The sequence below is a fragment of the Balaenoptera ricei genome, chromosome 13 (assembly GCF_028023285.1).
Source record: "Balaenoptera ricei isolate mBalRic1 chromosome 13, mBalRic1.hap2, whole genome shotgun sequence".
Lineage (NCBI taxonomy): Eukaryota > Metazoa > Chordata > Mammalia > Artiodactyla > Balaenopteridae > Balaenoptera > Balaenoptera ricei.
This window is the reverse complement of record NC_082651.1, coordinates 90,900,237-90,926,753: the sequence shown is the minus strand read 5'-3', so window position 1 is coordinate 90,926,753 and position 26,517 is coordinate 90,900,237. Positions and strand designations below refer to the sequence as shown.

General features: G+C 41.6%; 1 protein-coding gene across 2 annotated transcripts in view; it reads right to left on the bottom strand.

Moving 5' to 3' along the window:
- CYRIA (CYFIP related Rac1 interactor A) overlaps window positions 1-26,517 on the bottom strand; it is a 108,509-nt gene that overhangs the window by 18,126 nt on the left and 63,866 nt on the right. For both annotated transcript variants that reach the window (XM_059942177.1, XM_059942178.1), the window contains exon 3: window positions 9,368-9,447. In XM_059942177.1, coding sequence (XP_059798160.1) covers window positions 9,368-9,437 — 70 coding nt within the window. In that variant the 5' untranslated portion in view covers window positions 9,438-9,447. The remainder of the gene's footprint in view (window positions 1-9,367; window positions 9,448-26,517) is intronic.

The window sequence follows — 26,517 nt, the reverse complement described above, 5'->3', positions numbered from 1 at the left end:
TAGAGCGGCCTAAAAGTGGTACTGGCCACAGATAGGCAAGCATCTCTCCGTCCCAGGTGAAGTGACAATTTCTAATACAAATTCACACTGACGTTGATGTGACCACAAAGAGCTGGATGAGTGACATGGAGGACGATACCACTTCTCTCCCAGAGGTGGCAGAGTTGGGGGCTCTGGTGAATCCCTTCCGGCCTGCAGTAACTCTCTCCTGCTAGCCAGAGTGATCTGTGAAGCAGGACCCTCAGTCCCCAGCCTCCCTCTCTGGGAAAACACTTCTTTTGGCAGATATAATAGTGTCCTATTGGAAATGTTTCTCATGTGGCCCCATCTGACAGGGATGGGGTGGGGAGGGCTGGGAGAAATCCAAGCCATCATTCCTTCTTTGGGAATGATTCTGACTTAGAAATGTGTTGGCTCATTTTCTTCCATAATTTGTTAGGCTTATTGCAAGCCCTAGTTTTTTCCTCTCTCCTCTGTCATGGAACTGAAGTCACCTTTTCTTCCAGCTAATAATTAAGCCCTTGGTGCCAGCAGCACAGTCTCTGTCTTCTGGGCCAGGCAGCTGTAAGAGTCTCAGGGGACTCAAATCACAAGTGGCATCAACTTTTGAGGTAGAGAGTACCAACTGGAAGAAGCCCTAATCTGTCTTCTTCTTTTTTCAAATGGGAAAAGGACTGTGTAACCCTAAGTGACATTTGGTATTGGTCCAAATCCCTAAGTTCATGATTCATCCCACTTGGATCCCCCAGCTAAATGATCAGACACTTAGGACTAATTAGTGAGAATCTGATCTTTTAGCCTGTAAGACTCAGGCCTTATTTGTTTCATTTGATATTGTACCTCCAGGACCTAACACAGTGCCTGGCACGCAGTAGATGCTGGTAGAAAAATGTGCTGAATAGTTGAAACATATGATTTAAATATACTTATCACATTGTTTTGTGAATGGTTTTTCTGCTTGTCTTTGAATTCTGAGATCTCTGGAGACAGGGTCTGAATTCTTGTCCTTAGTGCTCCCATATGCCCTACCCATTGGAGACACTCACTAAACAGGTCATGACTCAATGAATAAATGAGGAAATTGACCAGGTGACAGAGAACGTGGGTTGTGGGAAGCAGCAAAAGAAATGAAGATCCTATTGCTTCTAGATCCTCTCTTCTGTCTTGTCTCTCTAAATGGCTTTAACAGTGTTGCATGTCTCTCTGTTACCATGAAGATAATATGCATTCACCTACCATCAGATTGGCTATTCACATCTTCATTAACATCGTGTTTTTAAATCTTCCATCATTTATCTACAGCGTCAACGTTTCCTCAGTGTGGTTAACACATTAATAGAATGTTTGATGAGTGAAAAACTGCATTTAATGCTTATTCTCCCAATTCTAAGGCTGTTATCATTTTGGAGTAGTCCTTTGAGAGGCTTTGGGGTCTATACTTTTGGCATTCTCCAGATTCAGATTCAGTCGGTTACCATGCTTTTAAAATGTATTGTGTCTTCGGATGTCAAGGAGAGACATCTTGAAAAAGACCTTGAAGAATTAGTGATTGAAAAGGTTACTATATTTAACCTGTCAGCAACCTCCTAAAGCATTTGCTGAGTGAACAGGAACTCTGAATTATGGGTTGTTTTTCTATTTTTGACACAAAGATTGACCTTTAGTCAAAGGTATACACACACACACGCACACACAAATGCACACCAATAATATTAATGATGGAAATGGGTCGTTATTTCCAGTTGCAGTCAGTGAATTAATTGGTGATATTTTTTCTAAGAATCACATTCTAAATTTCTAATCATCACCAGTTATTTCATCAAAATTAAGGAGGATGGTTACAGAAAGCTGGGCTGCTCCTGTCTAATGATGAAGCTGTTAAAAACCCCTGTGATTTACACAGGCAATTTCAGAAACCAACACTTCTAGGAGCCCGGGAACAAGCCCATCCAGGCTTTTCCCCGGGTGATGATTTAGACCCCTATTCTGGACTTGCTATTGTAGAAAGTATGAAAATGTATCATGTGCACTGTGACCTTGAACACATATATTTATTGTCAAGAACTTGCTGAATTCCAAGTGCCTAGAATTTTTAATGGAAAAGTACCATCTTATCAATTAAGAAAGTTAAACAGTATTCGTGCTGTTTACAGGGGATCTATTTATCCTCCTTTGGCTCAATTTGCTAGTGACAGTGGATATTCACTGTCAGCATTTTGGAGTCACCAGGGTCAGGAAGAGGTTTCACAGTGGAGGATCGTGATATTTACTGAAAGCAGAATGCTTGGCATTCCACTGTGCTGATGGAGAGGAAGGTGGCCATGGGCTTTGTTTGTCAGGAACGAACATCTTTGGTGAACATACCCCAGGGCAAGGCAGCAGGGTTCAACCCAGAGCAGGGCTGTCAAATCAAAGGGTTCTTATCTCTGTAAATCAGCCAAGGACGAGCCCTGTCTCTACAAGCACTGGGAACCCACACACCTTTTCCTAACAACCTATTCAGTACTGTGTGGAAAAGCTGACAGAGAATCAAACAAATTAACCAGAGATAATGTGAGAAGAAGACACAACTTATTTGGAGATGTCTTTGGCTTCGAAGGAAGCCCTGGCATTTCATCAACAAGATACATCCCTATCTCTGTACCCCACTGGTTGCTGTATAAACACAGAAGAAAGGTACAGCAGAAAGAATTTGCCAAAGCCGTAAATTAAATCTATGGCTCTTCTTACCCACCAACTTCCTCACTTCTCCACACCTCGCCCCTTCAGGATAAACTAAGAAACAAAACTATCTAATATTAAAATTTGGGGATGTAAAATGGAAATGATTTATAGCACAATACTAACTGCTTACAGAAACAACGTAAAATTGTGAAGGTCCATTGGAAGATGTAAGTAAGTGTGACTGGTTGACATATTTATTTGTACAGGTTAGTCATCATATGCCAGAGCCCTTTCCCAAGGAACAATCAGATGAGAGACTGCAAAGAACAGGGAGGGTTAAGATACTTGAAGGCTTGTTTATTTCATTCACATGCTGTGAGATCCCTGTGATGTCATGGGGGAAGGGGGAGCTCCAAGGATGTAGTTTTGGAGACCCAGATCCTACCATCAGTTTTACCACTCACTAAACATGAGACCTCAGGGAAAGCCTATTAATCTCTCTGGGTCTCATATTATTTCTTGGTAAAGGGAGGGAAGCTAACAAGAGCCTCGTCTCCTCCCTGTATGTTCCTGTGGGGTCTATGACCTGTAGGATCGTAATGAGGATGCTGACAGATGAAAAGCGCTTAAAAAGCAAAAGTGCTAGAAACTGAAAGAATCTTTGTGAATGAATCCCTACGATGGCATAAACAAATTCCTTCCCAGGTCTGTTCTGTTCCTTTGCTTTTTGTTTGTGTTGTTTCATTTGTAAAGTGACCAAAAACATTCTTTATTTTCCTCCTTTACTCTTCTAAGATTACCTAGCCTCCTGTGAACAACCTCAGCAGATGTGAGGGTACCAGAGAGGGAGAGATGAAAGAAGAGATCAGTAGCAGCAGGAAGTGGCCTGAGTCAACAAAGAAAGCCCAGATGATCGCCTACTCTGACAGCGCCCCCTCCCTTGCTCTAAAGAGTAGGAGACTGTAGCCCTAACAGGTCAAAATATTCAGAGCCTTTCTGAGAGGACAGTGGTTTGGAAGCTGTAGAATTTCCCTCTTAACCCCACCTCCTTCCCCATCAACCACCATTATTGTTTTTGGCATGCCTATTATGCTCATAAAGGTTGGTTTTTCTTATAAGAAAATCATTTTTCAGTTGCTATATTCTAAGAAACACATCTTCGGCCCAGCCTAGAACCTGTATTTCTTTTGGCCAGCCCATCACTTGCTCTCTGTTCTACTTATTACAGACTTCTCTGCTACCAGCCCTACTGTCTCTTCAATGTGTTTGCATCTGATCTCCCCAATAAAGTTATATACTCCTTGAAAAAAAAGTTCATGTTCTTCTAATGTTCCTATATTTATGTGCTCTATGTCTTTCCCCCCATGCCTCTCTGCTCCACTAAGACACCACCCCCACTTCTGCTGGTCCTTCCTAATGCTAGGATGCAGGAGATGTTCTGCAGATAGTTACTGAATTAGCATCAGTGAAGAAATCAAAATTCCTAAGCTTATACTTCATGCCCAGGTCTATGCCAGATACTGAATAAGTCACATATGATATAAGCACACGATGCCTTCCAAATCCTTTCCACGGGGAAGAGAAATAATACCAAAGAGACCTAGTTATGTCAGAAGGAATGGAGAACACTGGAATAAGAAAATGTGTGAGAAAATATAAAAGATCTATTAAGATTACAAATACAAACACATACACGTTTAAGAGACTATTGCAAGTTTAAAGTTAAAAAAAGACACTGTAATGAGGAGTTTATAACATATGTACATAGAAGCAAAACATATAGCAAGAGCACAAAGGGTGGAAGGGTGGTGATTGGATGTGTACTGTGATAAGTTTCTTAAATTCTTCATGAAGTAAAGAATACATTTTGAAGACAGATGGCAATAAGTTACAGATGTATATAATAATCTCTAAAGTAAGCACCAAGAAGCATAACTAAAAAGTCAACGTAAAAGACAAAAGAGAATAGTAAAAATTATTTGATTTAATCGGAAGGCAGGAAAACACTGAGAAACAAAGAGCAGAAATGGAACAAATGGAAACAACACCAAGATACACTCAAATACAAACAGTAATTAAATGTACATACAGTAATTAAATGTAAATGGGCTAAACATGCCAATAAAAAGGTAGATATTACCTTTTGGATAATATCCAAAAGGATGAAAAAAATTGGATGAAAAAAATTGGGCCAACTATGTGTTGTTTATGAGAAACACGCTATAAAGATAAAGGCAGACAGAATGGGGAAATATATACCATTGCAAACACTAAGCATAAGAAAGCTGTTATGGTCAAAATATGGCATGCTTAAAGGTATATTTAACAAAAGATATGTGGGATCTCTAAAAACTATAAAACACTGCTGAATGCAATTAAAGAATATCTAAACAAATGAAAAGATAGACCATATTCATAGGTGGGAAGAATCAATATTACCTAGATGTCAATTCTCTCCAAATTGATCCCTAGATTTTATGTAATTATAGTCAATAACCCAGCAAGATTTTCTGTAGACATTAAAAGCCTATAAAAGATAAATAAATTATTTAGAAAAGTAAAGGAGCTAGAATACTCAAAACATCTTGAGAAAGAACAAAGTTGAAGGGCTTACTCTTCCTGACTTTAAGACTTATTAGTTGTTACGTTTTGGTATTAATTGGTGAAAGGGATCAATAAAGCAATGAGAGAGAATAAAAGGTCCAGAAGTAGCCCGATACATGTTATAGTTAACTAAATTACGATAAGGGCATTAAAGCAATCTCCCTTTGCTAGAATAATTTTATATCACATGAAAAAAAAATAAACCCAACACCTCTCTCATAACATATACAAAAATTAGTTCAGGATTGATCATTGACCTAAATGTAAAGCTTAAAATTCTAAAACTTTCATAAGGAAATGTAGTAGGATATCTTTATGACCGTGGAATAGGCATGATTTCTTAAAGAAGGTACAGCATGAACTTAGTAAAGAAGGAAAAAAATGATAAAATCACACTTCATCAAAATGTAAAACTTCTGTTCATGGAAAGAAAAAAGTAGTGGGATGAAAAAACAATAAAAAGATGTTAAGTGATTTTGTAGAAATGTGACCATAAACTGTAAAACCTGCTGCAAAGGTCAAAAAATTTAAATCAGATCTACACAACTGGAAAACCTAAGGACAGATGTGTCTAACTTTGTATTATATTTTGACCCAACCTAATTATATCTATTTGACCCAGTTCAATTATATTCCATCAGTGACTTCAAAAAGAATATTCAACACTCAAAGTAGAGGTGCCAAATGCCTTTGAGCTGTTGCCGTATACTGTTCAGCCTTCCTTCCTCCTTCTACTTCTTACTCCTTAACTCTTTTGGAATCCAGCCTCTGTACTCAAAGTAATAAATCCCGAATCTGTTGGGCAGTTAACTGCCCAATCTGTCATCCCCTTTTCAAGCTTTATCCTTCTTGACCACTCTTAGCATTTGAATCCATTTACACTCCCTCCTACTTGAATGTCTGTGTCTCCTGGCTGCCTGATCTAGCCTGTTCTATTCTGTTTCTTCACATGGCCAGCATCTGTTACTCAGGCTCATTCATTGTCCAATAGTCCAGGCTCAATGCGGGCTGAGTGCTGGATCGCCAAACCAGGTGGGGCCCAAGCCCTACCATCAGGAATCTCAACTGAGTAAGATGAGGTTCCTCCTCAGTGTGGCCTTTCTCTCCTGGATCCTCTAACTACTCAACCTCCCTTTAAGTATAAGCACACCTGAAGTTCCCATCCCCTCAAGCTCTTGCCTGCTCTAGTTTTCCCTCAGGGATTTCAACTAGTCTCTTTGGAAAAGTCTTCTAGATCTGTAGAAAAAAACACTCATTGTTTTAAGTCCATTCCAAATGCCACCTTTGCAAGAAAACTTCTCCAATTCCTTCTGTAGTCATCCATTTCCTGAAACTTGATGTATGCTTTCTCCCTCTACTCCCAGGCCAAACCGTGCCTCTCCTAAGCCCCTTATTTTACTTTGTCTTGAACTGTGTGCCTGTATTTTCCTCCACACCTGCCTGGGGCTTCATTAGGCAAAGGCTGCTCTTGTTTAGCTCTGTCTCCCTGATGGCACCCTGGCTTACACGAAGGCTCATAACCATTCTCAATATACTGTTACCGTACTGAGCTGAAATCTATATACTCAAGGAAAAATCATGACCACAGCCCACCTCCCCCACCCTTCCAGTCCATCATCCTTTTTCCTTGAAAGCCAACTTTAGGAAATACGATTTGCAGGATCAAGAAACCAATTTTTTTTTTTTCATGAGACATCTTAGTTTGTAGATGATTAAGACTTCCCTCTCTAATCAGGAACAGAATGATGGCTGTAGCACTTCCTGGAAGCTGTCTGTGATGAGCACTTAAGGGAATCAAAGCAGAGGGAGGAAGAAAGCCAAAGACATCTGTGTTCCCATCTCAGTTCCCCAATCATTCCCTGTGTGACTTCAGCCCAGTGATTTATCTTCTCAGTCTCAGTGAAATAATGTTACTCTTCTTGGTATTGAGGGAGAAACAAACAAGATTTTATACATTTCTATAAATTTATAGTTTTATATTTTCCTTAAATACTATAGTTCTAATCCTAGTAGTGAGCCACCAGACATGGAAATCCATTCCACACTTCCCCCTCTTGGAGAAATTATAGTATATCTACAAATGGAATTTTGGTACCATAAGCTGTTATCAAAATTCAAGATATTTAAATGTTCTCTTCAGCCACCATGACCTTCCCGTAAATAACATATTAAGAAAATGTCCAAAGTACAAGACTGAACAGATCAGAGTCCTTGGGTTGTAGCAGAGAGGAAGTGAGGCCCCTTTGCTATGGTGGTGGGGAAGGGGATCCCCTGAGATGTCGCCTCAGAACACTGCTGCTCCAGAGAACATCAGTTGAAAACTACTGCTTTAAATTCCTGTAGATTTTACTTTTATCACTTTAAAGGATTTTGATATTAAGACTTCACAAAGGACTCAACCCTATTCTATGTGGAAGCATGGAAAGCCAAAATTCAAGAACAGCGAAATAGGCAAATGGGGTCACTCTGGTAGTCGTTGTGAGAAGCACGCACACATGCACGTGGACTTTAGAGCTTCCAAAAAAGAACAGGCATGTAACTCCCCTAGGTGTTTATATATCCCTGAAGTTGTGAGTGAATGGGGTGTTTTACCACCATTTGGGCCTCTGTGCATGCTGAATGAAACAGTGTAAAGTGCATACGAAAAGAAGTGGAAGGGGTCAATTAAAAATGCAAGTAGTAAAATTAGGGTGTTGGAATAATAGGTAATTTATTTTGTAACAATTCTTTAAAGTTATTAATAAATCTTCCTGTAGCAACAACAACAAAGATATGTAATTACACAAGAGTAGCAAAAGTCACACAAGTAAAAAAAGCCCACTCTTTTTGAAGTATCAAATCAATCTGGCTCTTGAGTTCCCAGCTGCACCTCTTACCAAACCCAACCAAACCCAGCCAAACCCAACCAAATCCAACCAAACCCAACCAAATCCAACCAAATCCAACTAAATCCAACCAAGCCCAACCAAAACCAACCACACCCAATCAAATCCAGCCAAACCCAGTCAAATATCAAGAACAACAGCAAACCGAGTTAAATCAGAAGTGAGATCTCTTTCGTTGAATATAATCTACAGTAAAAATCTTTTTCAGAATGCAAGAGCTTTGGGGACACTTTTCCTTTTCAAGTAGGTATTTTAGACATACCAAAGATTTTTAAAAGATACATCCAAGGAGCTTTCATCATTTGGTTTGCTGTATCTTAGAAGGGTCTTCTAGCATTTACTTAGAAAATCTCTGTTAGAAGGTTTAATGTATATGTAAGGAAGTTCCAACTTATTTTTAATATAAATAAAATACTTGAAATATTACAGTTTAAAGCAGATTAAAGTTTGTAACAGATGACTACTGGACAAAGGACATTTAACTATGCTTAGCATTGTGGAACTGCAATTCAAAAAGAGGAGAACACAAGAGTGAGTGTAGAAATGTGAGCCTAGTTGATTAAACATGAATGTGTCATTCATTTATAAATATATTCAATCAAAAAATAAACAAGATAAGAAAGAATCTCTGTATGTATTTAGTCATGATTCATGAGCCATTTTGCCTTAGGAAAAAATTTAATGTTTTTGATAAAAGAAAAATAGCCTTTCAAATGAAAGTTATATCTTAAACTCCTGAAACAGTTTTATATTATCAAATAATATAAAAGAACAGATAGAGATGACTCAAAAATACAAAATCTGTAAGCCTCATTTCTTGTATATATCACATTTTCTTTCACGTCTAGTGATATTTGTTCTATATTAATCTGTGTCAATTACTATGTATACTATTTTTCTTTGGAATATGACATAAAAAATCTTGAAAATTATTAGGAAAATACATGTTGATGATTTATGTTAGGCCTACAATAACTGATTGCTTCTAAAATCAAAGAAAAACCTGGGCATATTAAAAAGATATTCTTTGGGGTGTTTTTAAAAATGTATGAAAAGAAAGAAGGAAATGATCTTTGAAGACTCAGAGAAATGCAGAGTGACATTTGGATGTGGTTTAAGTATCACACACAATCTTTATCTTATAACTTCCCTATCAACAAGCTATAAAGAAAGTGAAAAGTTTTCATCATAATCTTTTAATTTTTGGAACTTACTTTCAAAATCCAGGAAAAAGTGTGGGTAGTTTTCAATTTCCCTGGTAAGGACTTTGAGCAGGTTTCCCATCCCAGCAAACCTAGGAGAGGCAACACAAAACCAAATACCATTAGCAGTATAAAAAACAAGCTTCTTAAAAGATTGGACATTTTTTAATAACTTGCATAAATACCACTGAACCCTTATAACTACATCAGAAGGCCCAATAGAAAGTATCTTTATACCACGTGATGAGTGATAACTTAGCGACTATTTTTTATTCAAAGAATTAGGTATTTTAGTCATAGGAGGCAGAGTTTAGGTACATTCTACAAATTTCTTCCCTTTCCCCTTCACTAATCCCCTGAATCCTTATGGTTAATATCTCAGCTTCGCTTTGTTTCTGTTCCATTGATGTGGGAACATACCATGTCAATGGACAAGCAGAACAGAGAGGGCATTATTAAAATACCTATCCAAAAAGGTAAGTTTCTTAAAGTTCCTGAGGAAAAGAGTTTAGAAAACAGATTTATACTCCCAGGAACCCCTCTTAGCCTGTACAGGAGGTCATGTTTCCCAGGCAAGTCAGAGGCTCTTGCAATTTGACATTTCAATGGTAACGAAATTAGGTACTTCATGAAGTGTAGAAACGGAAAGGTATAACATCCAAAAAGTTTTCTCAATGAAACTGCAGCCTGAGACATTTGCAAGGGTGAATCAAGTCTATAGAGAAATACAAATTGGTTACATATCTGCAATCCCAACCTGAAAAAATAGGAAAAATGTAGTTATTATTTAAGTAAATAGCAAAATTTCTACTGCTCTCAGCTCTAGACATTAAACCATCTTCTTCAGGAGGCCATTGCCCATTCATTTATTCTACACATATTTACGGAGCCGCGATTTGATGCTGGGTGCTGTGCTCTTTGGAAGGTATTTTTCTAACTCATGATTCAGACACCTCAGCTTGTGAAGGAGCAACTTGAAAAATCGCTGGACCAGTAAAAGGGAACTGCAGGGATGTAATTTTCTATCCACATGGCTTCTGACAGTATTTATGTTGCTACAGGCATTTAAAAAGATATGCCACTCTAAGAAAGATGTGGTGAAAGAGGAATATACGAAAAGGATGATGTTGTGCATGAAAATACATAGCAAGCAGTTCCCTTAAGTGCAGAAGGTGGTATAATCTAGTCTCCATAATCCCTCCTTCTGAGAAAATAACTCATACACTTGTAGACATCATTCACGGTATAAGTCACTAACGTGAAGCTAGAAAAGAGTCTGCTTAGGGAGGGCTGTTTGCAATCCTAATTCTGTTTCCTGTTAGCTCTGTTATCCAAGGCAAGGTACTTTACTGTCTAAGCCTCAGGTTTTTCATCTGTAAAAAGAATTTGTGAAATGTATCTATTTCATCAATCATGAATATTAATGAATAAAAATATAAAGTGTTTAGCACCGTACTTACAGGAAGTGCTCAAGGCACATTACATGATAATTACCACCGTCATCATCATGATAATTATCTTAACAGCCTTCAAATACTTACTTAGAATTCCCCTATGGAAAACGATTGAGGTAGGTTGTATGTGGCTCTAGGGAAGAGAACTAGAACCAATGAGGAAATAATGAGGAAGATCTTCATTCAGTGTCATGAAAAAATTTCTAACCATTAGGGTTGTCGGCATATTGGGCGATTTGCCCTGTGAAATAGTGTTTCCTGTCACTGGTGGTGTTTAATTAGAAATATGGTGTATTACTCCTGAAAAATATTGTAAAAATGAGTTGGGCAGAAGGTTGGAATAGATACCTCTTAGACCTTGCCCATCTTGACACACACACACACACACACACACACACACACACAATAGGAGGCAAACACCATGCTTCTCTCTTCCAAAAGGATCGTCCCTATTCTTTCTGTCATTTTCTTCCTCCCTTGCCTTTATGCACATTTTCTTTTAAGGTATTTTTGAGCAAAGCCCTGTATGAGACAGGTTCTACCAGATTAAAACTCAGAACTGGTATAGCCCATCCCTGCCACTGGGCAACATTCACAAATCCTCCTGGGTCTCTAGGAAATAATCTGTTCCCAATTTAATGAACAATTCCAGCTCAGACCCGGAGGCGCTTCTTGTAGGAAGATGATTCTATTGTTTAGTAGCAGCCCTGACTTTCACATAAAATGCCTTAATGGAAGTTAAGTATTCTTAATTTCCCTAGCTTTGTGCTATTAACATGTCACAAGAGACCTGAATGGATTTAGCTTCCTCCTAAAAGTCTGACTTGTGTAGGATTTTACTGTCAGAGTGCCTGGGTGGGAAATACATTAAGCCTTTAAAATTAGTAACAGACTGAAATAAACACACGTGGAAATACATCCAAATACTAGCTGGCTGCAGAGTTCTATCTGTTCAAAACGTTACTTAAGCTGGTTGGCTGATGCAGTCCAATATTTTGAAGCATGATTCTAACAACAATCCAGGTCAACTAACTGGAAATAGTCTAGATGTACTCTAGATGCTTCACATCCCAAACAGGAACTGTCTGGAAGAATAATTGATAATTATGGGATATTATGTAGTATTAGGGGTCAAGTCCAGTCCTATGGAACCTAGAGAACACGCATTTCAATACAAGCTCCTTGAATAAACACAGAAATAGTTCATCTCCTTCATGGGAAAAAAAAAAAAATGATGCTTATCGCTCCCCTCCAATGGGACAAGACTTCATGGAAGTATATTCTGGTTCAAGGTCTGCAAAGTGAGTTAACATCACGCAGATGGGCACTAGGTAGAGACCATGGTTGCTTTTTATTAGACCTCGGGCTCCACTTGGGAAGACCCTCACCCAAGGAGTTTTTACCACAGCCCCAGCTACATTCTTCATGACAGAGCCTCTCCAATCTTTTCAAACAGCTCCTAAGTGCATACAAAATATATTTCTATGAACCATGTTACTAGTGAGATGGCTTAGTTAATCACTGTGAGGATTATTTTTTAATATTTGATCTTGTTCAATAAAAGAATTTAAGACAAGTTATTATACACTATTAGAAAATGCAAATGCTTACATAATGAAAGTGAGGGGAAGAGGAAAATAAAAGGAGAATAGTAAGATGAAGGTAGAGAGGCAAGTAGTACATGAACCACAGGTCATCCAGGCAATAAGATCTTCATATTTGTTGGAGATCAATTTGGATCTAAGCTTCCGAGTGCCAAAGCAAAGGGGAAAAAAGTCTCTTTCAAGATTTGGTGTTCAGAAAATAAAGACAAACAGGTTACACTGGAGAAGTACAGCTTTTTAAAAAAAAAAAAAATGAAATAGTGATCATGGCTAAGAGTTGAGACAAAGAGAAATCTCCTCCAGCTAAGAGCAGACTGACACTTATACCTGAGGATGAGCAGAGTCTTAGAGCTCCCATGGGTACAGCAGTGTTTTCACAGCTAAAAGCAGGGGAGAGAAGCCTGGTTGGCAGTCCAGGACCGTATTTAGGGAAGTCGGGGACTCTGGTTTCCATGTTCTGTCTGGTAATTCCATGCCTACACTCCTAATGTGACCTGCTGCTGGGTCAGTCCCAAGGAACTTGCCAGCTCCTTGCCACTCTCCACTATGGATTGGGAGCTCATATCAGAGAGAATAAGACAATCCAGCAGGTGATGATTCCAGGCAGTTTCTACAGGTAAAGAAGCTGCTTATTAAGTTCAAGGGATAGGAAAGGTCTCCCCAATAATAAAGGAGGAGATGGAGAACCAATATGAAGGAAGAGAGAAGTACAGCAAAAAATACAGATGTGAAAGTACTAAAATACTAGGAATCGAATTCATAAAGGAGGACGCTAAGGATTCCAGGCCTAAGGGAGCTCAAGCAATAATTTATAAAGCATGTTTATTATTTAAAACTAGTATGCTGTCTATATTATAAAGTTTAGGCTTATTTTAACACACACACACACACACAAACACACAATGTCTCCCTTGACATCTTCAGAGATCATCTTAAAGTGAAACCTCCCTGGGACACGAAACAGTTTGCAGTGGTGCCCGTGAGTGTTGTGAGATCTGAATTCACTCCCTCCAGGAGGGTCTGGTAGGGGCAGAGCAAGGGAAGATCACGAGATTTGGTCTCCCAGATGAAGACGGAGGGAAGGAGATGCCAGTTGGATAAGTACTCACGAGGTGATGGGCCTTGCAAACATTCTTTCTGGCTCTTACTTGGGATGTTTCCTGCTTTGGAGACTGGCATTGGAAGGTGGTCCTCTTTCCATCTGTGGCCACTCCGGATGGCCTTTTGCTCTTAGAGACACCTGTCTTCCTCCATTACCGGGTTCTCCAGGACTGTCCCTTCTCTACCAAAGTGAATGTGTGTGGGCGTCTGGCATGACGGCTTTGGCTATTTGCTGGGCTTGTTCTCCCAGAGCATTGCAGGTTGGGACTTACTGATAAAGATTAAGACACAGTCTTGAGGATCTGTAGCACAGAGTAGGCTAAAATAAAAATGTGGCCTACTGATATTATGAGAAGATGCATAGTGTAAGTGATAAATGATGAGCTCCTAGGGAAGAGTTTGAAAGAGCTGCACAAATATGAAGCACCGTCTCACTCCCCCATTATGCTAGAGCAAGTCATTGTAGCTCTGAGTCTCGGTTCTTCACCTACAACAACAATAATATAATAATCTCTTCTACGTGAGATTCTTGCAAAGACCACTGAAATGAGTGTAAAACCGCTGTGTAAAATACTATAAAATACTGCGCAAATATTAGCTATAATTATTCAGCATTACAACTCGTTTCATGGTTTAAGTTATTCATGGAATCAAAGAAGTATTACATCCCCAGAACCATATAAGTTGCATGTTTCTTGATATTTCAGGTTTGGTCTCCCCAAATCCATGACTCTTTATGTAAACTGCTTTAACGTCAAGCTATAATCAGGTAAATATTTAAAGGTATTAATAGCTAGCACCACAAGAGATTTTCCTACATGTCAAAGGCTGTATTTTAGATACCTTTTCTTACTTTATCGTCAAAATACATCTAAGAGGAAGATATGTTTTTTAGGGATTAGAAAACTTAAATGTATTAAAATTAAATACAGAAGTTAATTTTAAAAATATAAATCTTTATGAAAGAAAACTAAATTTTCAAGAGAACAATATTTGTATGTGTGTGACAGTTAGAGGCTGGGGTCTTCAGATAACTCTATACAAGTTAATTCCCATTTCCAACACGAAAATCCCAAGCAAAAACAAGTGCTTTTGAAAATAGCAGTAAGGAGATCACCCTTTTAATAAATACTCAAAAAATCATCAAAAACTGCAATATTTAACCAAATGGTTGTGTCTATGTTTCCCCCTTCTCATAAATATAGCATAAAGTCCAAGGAAAACACAAATATCTAATGAAGAAAACCCTGCGAAAGGGACTCATGAAATATCTCTACTGAAAAGGAATGAAATGCCAAAGAGCAAAGGGGCAACACAGATTTTCCAACAGTCAAAAGAGGGGGTCGGTCAGGATCACTGCCCACTCAGGTCCCAGGAGACTTGGTTTATCTTCCTCAACACTGACTCTCTTGGTGACAGTGATCTATCTAAATAAAAGGAAAAATCAAACTCCTATCCTCCCTAAAGGGAATCTGTTAACAGTTTGATGGGAAGTTTCTTCTTTTCCCTTTGGTTTTCTAATAAAAACACCACCTTGAATAATTGCCCTGAGGGAAGTAGTCAATCACTGGTTGAATACCCTGAATACCTGCGGCCTGTGGGAGTGGGGTTTTCAATGACAGAAGCCATGGCTGCAGTGCTCAAGTGATACACATGCTATTTAGGGAGACAGCACAAGTCCAAATTAAGAATGTAGTCGACCTGGAAGCACATAACAAGCTTCTGATAAGTGGTAAGGGCTCAAAAATGTTAATTGAATGTGAAAGTAGTAGTATTACTACTTACTTAGTAGTAGTACCTGATACATAGTAAGTACCAACCAGAGTGATGATGATGATGAAGATGATGAAGAAGATGAAGGACATATGAGAGGGACAAGAACATGCACATTTTACTGAGGGTCCACTGTGTGCCTGGCACTGTGCTTGGAGCTTTCACACACTTAAGTTCACTCAAACCTTACAGCAATCCTTCAGGTAGCTATCGTTCTCTTCATGTATTGGAAGAAGAAGAAATTTAGTTGGTTAAGCATCTTTCTGAAGACTACAGGAAAATAAAAGATAGAGCTTGAGCATCTAGGAACTCAAAGCCCATGCTCTTTTCCCCATAGGAGGAGACCTGGGATTCCAGACCCCAGGAGGCCCCCGTTTGGGGACACTGAGAGTCCGTGGTCTGTGGAAAGTGCGTGCTAGATAATGTATTATTGTATGTATATGCTCCTTTCTCTGGGGAGAGAGTCTATAGTTTCTGTTAGATTCCAAAGCGGCCTGCTCTACACTGGTAGTCCCCCAAGGCATGTACAGTGAAAGACATATTTCTCTAGGAATTCAGAGGAGACAGAAAACCATGTGGGTTGGAATCTTCCAGAAAAATTAGCGTCATAGAAGAAGTGAACTCCACCCAGGCATGAAGGACCCTGGGAATCTGTATTGGCAGAGAGGACGCCTCCAGCTGGGGGACCTAGAGTGAGAAGGGAACAAAAGACACTAGTTGGGTGACTGGTGAAGCCTTCCCAATACAGAAGGCTTATTCCTCAAGGTTCATGTACAGCAATACAATTTTGAAATGGATCCTTTCACATTTTTTTCCAAATTGTCTAGAAGGAGGGTGTTTCTCTAGTCACAGTAGGAGTGTTAATAGACTGCCCGCATGTCCCTGCCAAGGGAGGCTCTCATCTCCCAGGGGTGATGATTTGGGATGTATGCATGGTATTTTCTATGACTACTTTCTTGGCTCTGAGCTCAAAACCACTTCCATGGGAGCTGGCTCTGAGGCTGCTCAGTAGAAAATGATGACTCTCCTAAAGAAATCGTTCTCTGCTAACATTTCAGTTCCAAAAAAGAGAAGGGGATAAAAGCGTGCACACACACACACACACACGCACACACACACACACAGACACGCACATGCACATTTTTTTTTCCTATTTAGAACTCGGTTCTTGTTTGGAAGAAAAAAAAAATAAGATTAGTTGTATTCCCAGAGTGTAAAACCAAATAAAATCAACTAGAAGTGACTTTGAAAAGATGTGGCTATAGTTGGTGAGGAAATGTATTTGTTTACTATAAGTAAGACATAACAAAGGACTCAGGCCCAGGGTGTGGGCATTGTGAATTCTGACCTTTGCCTGTGTATAACAAGATTACCGTGCCCAATTTTCATGATTAGAGAACAAGCACTTAGAAAATTTCTTTTGTAGCTATAACTATCGGAAAGGAGACTTTCTAAGCCAATACCACCTTTTATCAATACAGAACAGAAAGTGAGAAAAAATAGAACAGCAGCCCTACATGGTTCTATTTGCTAATATTTTTGTTAAGGTCTAAGGTGATAAATACTCAATGCCTTTACCAGAAGGGATGGGTATTCTTAGCACTCTGAATGAGGCAATACCTTTCAGAATCTAAAATGTTTAGCATCCCTGGTACAAAGACTTTGGAAATCAAAGACTTAGATTTTTTTATCTATAACTCCATATTTTGGGGATTAAGAAGTCCTGGTTGAACCTAATATTTTTCTGCAACATAATTAGCACATAAGCCCCAGACCAATCATGAATACAACAATGACGCATATTTATATAACATCACATCTTTGTCAAAGATGTGTCTGGCCTCATTTATCCTCAACATGAGCATGTGTCAAAGGTAGGGAAGGTGATATTGGACCCATTTTACAGATCAGAACATGTGGGTCAGTTATAGTAAGTGTCCTTCCCAGGGTCTTCCAGATGGAAGTCCCAAATGTCCTCAGAATACATTCCATATTAGAACTGGGGTCATCTTTTTAAAGCTCTTATTTACAAAAAAGCACTTGCCCAAGGACCCAAAATACATTAGGGCCAAAGAAGGAGCCAGAAGGAAGGTGTCCTGGCTGTCAATCTCTTGCTCTGTCCATTAACACAAAAAGTAAATGGGACACATTCATTTTTTTTAAGACATTAAAACATAAGATTGGGGCTTCCCTGGTGGCACAGTGGTTAAGAATCTGCCTGCCAATGCAGGGGACATGGGTTTGAGCCCTGGTCCAGGAAGATCCCACATGCCGCCGAGCAACTAAGCCCATGTGCCGCAACTACTGAGCCTGCACTCTAGAGCCTGCGAGCCACAACTACTGAGCCCGCATGCCACACTACTGAAGTCCGCGTGCCTAGAGCCCATGCTCTGCAACAAGAGAAGCCACCGCAATGAGAAGCCTGCGCACCACAACGAAGAGTAGCCCCCGCTTACCACAGCTAGAGAAAGCCCACGTGCAGCAACGAAGACCCAACGCAGCCAAAAATAAATAAATAAAATACATAAATTTAAAAAAAAAAACATAAGGTGCATATGGTAGTTCTAATTTTAGTTTTTTAAGGACCCTCCATACTGTTCTCCATAGTGGCTGAATCAATTTACATTCCCACCAACAGTGCGAGAGGGTTCCCTTTCCTCCACACCCTCTCCAGCATTTGTTGTTTGTAGATTTTCTGATGATGCCCATTCTAACTGGTGTGAGGTGATACCTCATAGTAGTTTTGATTTGCATTTCTCTAATAATTAGTGATGTTGAGCATCTTGTCATGTGCCTCTTGGCCATCTGTATGTCTTTCTTGGTGAAATGTCTATTTAGGTCTTCCACCCATTTTTTAACTGGATTGTTTGTTTTTTTGATATTGAGCTCCATGAGCTGTTTATATATTTTGGAGATTAAAGCTTTGTCTGTTGTTTCATTTGCAAATATTTTCTCCCATTCTGAGGGTTGTTTTTTGGTCTTGTTTATGGTTTCCTTTGCTGTGCAAAAGCTTTTACGTTTAATTAAGTCCCATTTGTTTATTTTTGTTTTTATTTCTGTTACTCTAGGAAGTGGGTCAAAAAAGATCTTGCTGTGGTTTATGTCAAAGAGTGTTTTTCCTATGTTTTCCTCTAAAAGTTTTATAGTGTCTGGTCTTACATTTAAGTCTTTAATCCATTTGGAGTCTATTTTTGTGTATGGTGTTAGGTAGTCCTCTAATGTCATTCCTTTACATGTAGCTGTCCAGTTTTCCTAGCAATCCCACTACTGGGCATATACCCTGAGAAAACCATAGTTTAGAAAGAGACATGCACCACAATGTTCATTGCAGCACTATTTATAATAGCCAGGACATGGAACCAACCTAAATGTCCATCGACAGATGAATGGATAAAGAAGATGTGGCACATATATACAATGGAATATTACTCAGCCATAAAAAGAAACGAAATTGAGATATTTGTAGTGAGGTGGATGGACTTAGAGTCTGTCATACAGAGCGAAGTAAGTCAGAAAGAGAAAAACAAATACCGTATGCTAACGCATATATATGGAATCTAAAAAAAAAAAAAAAAATGGTACTGATGAACCTAGTTGCAGGGCAGAAATAAAGAGGTAGACATAGAGAAAGGACTCGATGACATGGGGCGGGAGGGCGAAGGTGAGGCGAAGTGAGAGTAGCATCGACATATACACACTACCGAATGTAAAATAGTTCGCTGGTGGGAAGCAGCAGCACAGCACAGGGAGATCGGCTAGGAGCTTTGCGATGACCTAGAGGGATGGGATAGAGAGGATGGGAGGGAGGCTCAAGAGGGAGGGGACATGGGGACATGTGTATGCATATGGCTGATTTGCTTTGTGTGCAACAGAAACTAACACAGTATTGTGAAGCAATTATACTCCAATAAAGATTTATTAAATAATTTAAAAAAACAACATAAGGTGCAACGTATCACTGCCAGTGGAGGGTTTCTGCTCCATGGTAGTAGGGTCTCCCTAGAACATGCTAAACAGCTTGTTAAACAGGACATCCTCACTGGTGGTTCATAACATCGTGTGCACTTCTCTCCGTCCCCACCCTGATTATCCTAATTCAGACCCTCAGCAGAGCTTGCCGGCATCCTGCAAAGAGCCCCCAAGCTGATCCTCCTGATTCCAATTTTGTCTCCTGCCCATTCGTTTCCAGCTTTCTAAACACAAATCTGACAATGTTACTTCCCTGTTTAGTATGCTTCCATGGCTCTCCAGGGCCCGCAGGATGGAACGCATACCAATGTGCGCACTGGATCCAGAAAACCTGGCCTCCAGCCCCTGCCGGTCTCCTCTGTCCCCTCTCTTCCTCCGCACCCCTGGGCCCTACACTCATCACGCCCTGCACTTCTCTAAAGCAGCCCGCTCTTTGTTGCCTCAGGGCCCTTGCACATGCTGCTCCTTCTGTTTACAATTATAATGACAGCTAACATTTTGTAATGATCTGCAGGCCGTAGGGATGAGAGATTTTCATGTAGTATCATATGTTAATTTTCACAACCACCTTATGAGGTAGGAACTCTTATTATCCCAACTTTAGAGATAAAGAAATAATCTTAGAGATTTTAAAAGTTTCTCAAGCCCACAAGCGGCAGAGCTGGGTCTGGAATCCAATTCCATCTGACGTCTAAGCACTGGCTCTCGGCCACTGCCTCCCCAGAATCCCCTTTCAAGTATGAGTTTGGAAATCAGGGCCTTCAGAAGGACCCCCCTAAATCTTTCCTCCTCTTTGACTCTACCTCAAATAAAACAAAACCCACTCCCTTGGGTAAGCTCGGCTTCTCTTTGCTCACCTAACTTGCTGTGTTTACTGTGTCAAAGTGCCTACAGTGTGGACCATAATTACACACTTTCCCCCCATCTCTGAATATAAGGTCTTCTTGGGCAGGGCTGTTTTTACACCTCCTTGTATTCCCAGCACTTAGCACAGGGCCTGGTACCCAGTTAGTACTGGCAAAGAAATCCTTAAGATTGTTCTGTCCAGTGGTACCAAAGCATCAACAAGTCCAAGGCAAAATGAGGAATTAAGGCTATGGCATGAGCCTTGCATTTCTGCTAAAGTTACGCAAACATCTCTATGCTACAGTGTTTTTTATTTATTTTACAAAATGATAGTGATAGCTGCATCCTAAGTCCACAAAGTTTATTTTGAAATTTTATCGTTTTGTGAAATTCCAAAGTCTAGGAGTCACAAACCTGGTCAGTTACTCGGCCCAGCTTGGGAGCAGAGCTGCTGGTCTCCGCTCTGAGGCCGGTGCCTCCAGCTGCACCCTGTGACCTGTCTCATTTAGTTCTATGATAAGTCTGATCTCCTAACTACAATGGAGCCCTGAGATTTCCCCAACAGAGTGGAGGAAAGAAGTCCAGTTCTGGCTTTAGGAGTGTTTCTGGCGACTGGATGTGATTGTAGGAGGGCTATTAAGACAATCTGCCCTTCAACCTGATCAACAAGGTTCAGATTTGGAGAAATCCTGATGGCAGCCAGGTTGGCAGCTGCTGTCAGCGACGAAAGAGGCTTGCAGGCTCCCCACACCGTCCCCCAAAAGCAAGTGACCCCTCTGGCTTGCCTTCCCATGAACCATCCAGGGAGCTGTCTGAGCTCCCTGGATAGGAGGGTACAACCCTGATACGTCTGGTATTCACACCACCCAGAGACACTTTCTCCTAGTAATCATACAACCCATCATACCTCATTCATACTCCTTGATTGTTTTGAATGATAAGCAAAACCGGTTGACCATCAGCCTGTAATATATCAGATACAAAATAGGTGGCTTAAAAAAATACTTCTCAACAAAAGGAAAGGTACATTCCTTAAATGATAGAAGCACCTGCTTTTCTTTGGGGGCAGGGGGGAAATGCATTGATGGAATGAAGTAGCTCAGCCTGTAAATTCCAGGAGCCTGAATCTGCAAAACCAGGTGAGCGATTTTAGATAGTTGGGCTGGGCTGGAATTCCCTGCCCCAGCTGCCGCTTCTGCAATGAAGTCATAAGGTTCTCTGTTCGGTTGCCGAAAGTCATGCCAAGAATCCAACAGATGATTTCATTCCAAGACGAAGGAGGGAAACTAGAGTGTCTATTAAGCACTTTCATCTGACAATAAAAATGAATTAATGGCTAAAATGTGTTTTCAAAACGTTTTAACACTACAAGTAATGGCACTCAAATGGGAAAATGCCTTGAATATCCTCATCCATCATTAATACCACGGTGTCCCTCAAAAGGGCTGGGTGTTCCCGGTGGAATACAAGCTGCTAGAGTCGAGTTGTAAGGCAATCCATGGGAATTCTCAAAAAAATACCGAGAGACCATTACAGAGCTGAACGATTAAGTGCAGGTTTAAAATAGTCCTTTCAATATCTGAGTTCAGTTTTCTAAAATAGACTATTACCTCATCATAGCTAATTTCCCCATAAACATCAATATTACAGCAGCAAAAAGTCTCCAAGAAATGAGAGCGAAATTAGATTCTTTTTTAGGGAATGAAAGTCAATGTGCCCCCCGCCCCAATTTCCAATTCCAGTGAATATGGAAACAATCAAACTGGGACTTTGTTCTGGACCAGCCCACCGCTGGGAAATCATCAGTGAATTTGTTCCCTTCCACTTGTGAAATCAAGAACACAGTGAGGAGGAAACTGCTTGACAAGCCTGCCCCTTCCCTAGAAGGAGGGCTGATGGTCACAGCCCACCCAGGCCACTTCTGCCCGATTTCAAAGGGAGAGTGACCCCTGCAGGGCAGCAGTCTTGGAAATGCCTTCCGCTTACTGAGTAGTGTTGGGAAAGCTGTTTATTCCACCTCTCTCCGATGGCCTCACTTCAGTCTAGAACCTGAACGGGAACACGGAGAAGTCGCCCAAAGTTTGGGCTGTTCTGACCATCACTGATTTAGATTAAACAGACTTTCATTTCTCTTGGATTACAGATCTCCTTTTTCCAGAATTGATTCTCGGGTATTTAAGCCGACAGAAGCCAGGCTCCTCTTGCTCTGAACGAGGGGCTGCAGAGGAGTCTTGCCCTGCGTGCTGTTGGCCAAGCCCTCCCCCGCCGAGATGCTGGAGGGCCTCCTTGCTGCCTCCTCATCTCTCTGAATGGTCCTTCTTAAGACTCCGCTTCCTCCATCTAACCTTTAAGTGTCCGTCTCCAATGTTCATTCTTCACAACTTGTCTCCCCGTCCCACTCTAGCCCCAAATTGGACCTCCCTCCTCAACTCCTGGCCGGTAACTCTAAGTGAATTTCCTGCAAGCATAGCAATTTGGCGAAGATCTTAATAGCCTTAAGTTCTGCCCTTCCCAAATGTCCTCCTCCTTCCTTGTTCACAGAAAGACATCACATCCATTAAATTATGAGCCAGAAACCTGAGTGTCCCCTGAGATTTCTGCACCTGCTTCCCCCCCCTTAGACCTGGTGTCTCCCCAAACTCTATCCAGGTACCTTCCACGTCTCCCCTGGCCGTGACTTCTCTCTAAGCCCTTCTCCTGGCCGCAGTCTCTCCCCATCACCTCCAGCCATTATCTTGGGCTCTCTCTCGCCTCCCCCAATCCGACACCAGATACCCCAAGCACCTTGGATCACACAGCAGACTCTGACCGCACGTTACAGGAAATGTCCTGTGTAAAGTGAACGCTGGTGAATTAAATCTCTTCTATATCTGTTATCTCACAAGATAACCTAAAAAAAAAAAAAAGAGGAAAAAAAAGAAAAAGGCTTTTCCCCAGTCCCTGCCTGGCTCTCATCCCTGGCAGCTGCTCTGCACATCTGTGCCTGAGGTCTCTCTGCCTCCAGAGTTCACTGTCAAGTGGTGAAATATGACCTGGCAGGTCAAGGCACCGGGAGGCACGGTGCCCGCGGACGGAGTACTTCTGGGAAGCGAAAGCCCCCTGAAGAACCCCACCCGCCCCAGTGCCAGGGACTGACTTATTTGTAAGTCTAGGTTTTCAGACACTGAGTTTTCTTAAACGGAGGTCCACCTGTGCACCAAAGGAGGCTCTGGAATTGATGGACGTGTCAAAGCATTAGGTATATTACTTCCCATTTCAAATTTATTTGGGGGGGGGGTATGTCAAAATTATAGAAGTACCAAAAAGACCACCAAAAGCCATTTCACATACTGAAAACCTAAAGAATTTGAAGCCAAGGGAGGTTGGCGTGGTCCATTACATCTCACGTGTCAAGGTCGGCCAAAGGGCGGAAAACATCCCTTGAAATCTCAGAGGCAGGAGGGGCTTTGCTTTGGTCTCCAGTTTCTGAAAGGAGCAAATGCCTTGATTTCAAAGTACGCTTCATCGCAAACCAAAGTAACGCTTTAAAATAAAACCCCTAGCTTGAATCCCCAAGCAAGCACTGAAGACCGTCACCAGTAAGCTGGGACGGGAAAGGCGGGGGGGGGGGGGGGGGGGGGGGGTAGGTGGGAGTGTGCTGAGTGCCGGAGGCCGGCTCTCCTGCAGGGAGCTGCTTTCTGAGGCAACTCCCTGGCCCAGCGCGATGTGGAGTTGCTGGGTGGAAGGAAAAAGGCATGTTTCAGTGTAAACGCCTCCCAAGCTGGCTATCAAATTAAGATGGGTGCAATTTTTCCCATGGTATTCAGATCCTAAAACCTGACCCAAAGCTCTCTTTCAAGTTTCAGCTCCTCTGAACACTCTGTACTTTGGTCACACCAGGGTATGGACAGTGCCAACAGCTCTGGCCTCGTTCTTGCTTCTGTTTTTGTGCTCATGCCGTTCCTTCTGCTTGGAATGCCCTCCCCCTCGCCTCTGCCTCTGGACGGCCTATCTTTCAAGGCCCAAATCAGATTGCACTTGCTCCCAGAAACCTCTTCCCTGACCCCCAGGCGGAATGAACAACCTCTCTTCCTTGCTGTGGATTCTTTAAAGGGCTGTGTCTTCATTTCCAGAATGTTACCCATTTCAACTACCCCCCCCCCCACCCCTCCCCAGCCAAGCTCCAAGCACAGGTCCAGCACGCAGCCTCTTCACTGATGGCCACTGGAATGGAATGGAAGATCCGGTAAGCAGTCACTGCATAGCAATGACAGTAAGATTGTCAACTGCAAACAAGCCGAACAGAGGAAGGGTCGTTGGGAAGAAAACTAGGTTGGAAAAAAGAAACATTTCCCAAAATAGAGATATTCTGTTGTTTTATGATCATAGATGACCTTGAGAATCTGATGAATATCAGCCTTCGTAGAAAAATGCACCCATGCACAGACCCACATGTTTTTGCGTATCATTCCAGGAGGTGCAATACACACACTGACACCCAAGAATGGAAATCCCTCATTTATTTTAAAATCGCTAATTGAGTGGATGGACAGCCAGGCAGGATGAGGGCGGCATTTCCAAGTGCGTGGACCGTGGACCACGCTGAAGGAGAAAAGTTGTTCTTTAGTGGCAACAGCACAGGCTGCGGAGACCCTGGGCAAGTCTTCTGCTCTTCTGAATTTGAGTTTTCCTCGTCTGTGAAATGCGAATCATAATACTTCCTCAGCAGTGTCGTTACTGAGTAAATAAAATAATGCAGGGAAAGCACCTAGTGTAATATCTGGCTTGCAGGCAGCCTCCAGCAACAAATGCTAGTTTTCTGCACCTCCTGTCTCGCATATAAAAAACTGCAAGCACAATGCAAACAAGTCATTTCCCTTTTAGCAATAAATTCTGCACGGCCGCTTTGGAGCGAGGGAAGAAAGCGACTGAGACCACCGCCTCGGCGAAGAGGTGAAGCCGGTCCTGCGCGGCTACTGCGGGCGCGTTCGCGTGGCTATTAATCATACAAGAGCCCATTTATGACAAACACAGGTCACTCCCTTTGCATGACAAGCCCTATGGGTCCACAGAGGCCCATTATCCAAAAAAAACAGAGCATTGTGGGCGACGCGGGCGAAGCCGAGTGCACACACACAAGCGGACATTGTGAGGCTGTTTGCACAACCCCGCGGTGCTCCTCGCGGATTTCCTGCCAGGGAGACATTTCCATCTCGCGGAGGCGGCTGCAGACATTTGCTCATTCAACATGGCTTCGGGCCGCGGGCTGCGAGAGCCAGGGGCGCGGCGCCCTCTGCCGGCCGTCTCCAGACCGCAGGCGGGGATGGGCGGAGGATAACGCAGGCCGCTCTCAGCATCCCAACCTTCTCTCTCCTTCCCCTTCTAAAGGAAAGCGGTGCAACAGGCTTGAGCTCTGGGGTCTGGAAAGCCTGTAACATGTGTTGGCTGCAGGTCCTTGGACGAGCCATGTCACCCCTCAGGTCTTGCTTTCCTAGGTGGAGCCCCCAGCACTCGTTTGTTTGCGGCAAGCCCTGAAGCTACACCGCCCGGGTCCTGCCCCTCCGCCAGTGTGGAATAAATCCCTGTCTTCCCCTTCTCCACCTGTCTCCAGTAGGGTGGGGATTGTCATCTGCCCTCTGAAACTAGGAATGGAAATCAACCAGCACCTATGGGTAATGTCTTGGCTTAAACTGTAGCCAGTGTTCAGAGCGGGTGTGTGACTTTATCTTCCTGTGTCATCTCTTTTTTTCAGATTGTTCTCTCTTGCTTTACAGTGTGTGTTCTGTGTGGGCAAGGGCAGCCCCGACATGCAGTATTTCACCCAGCATCTGAAACGCCCGACCTTCAGGACAGGCTCAGTTGAAGGTGGTGGGTGAGCTGGCAGAAATTCTCAGCTAAGTTGTCTTTCTCAGAGATAAAAGAAAGACCACCCTATGGAACTTCTTAAACTGAGCTGTGATGTTTAGCATAGCAACAAGAACATGAACTTGGGTTTGGATCACAGCTTAGCTATTTGTTAGCTGGGTGGTCTCAATCAACGTATTTAACAACATTTACTTAACCTCCCAGAGTCTAAGTTTCAATATGAGTAAAACGGAGATGTATTCAACCTCTTCAAGGCTGGTTTTTAGAGACAATGACACAACATATGTAAGTAGCCAGATTCATAAATGGTAGTTACCATAATCATGATTACTATTGTTATTTTTCTTGTTCCACTCACTGGTCTTAACTCTGTCCTCCTGGCCATGAAGAAGCATCCCCTTTCTTTTTTTTGAAAATTAACTTTTTATTTCTAATATGGCCAAGAAGATACATGGAAACTCAAAACCATCAACAAGAGATGCACACAGAAATATACAGACATGACTTGAGTGCAGGCAGTATTTTTTTTTAACATCTTTATTGGAGTATAATTGCTTTACAATGGTGTGTT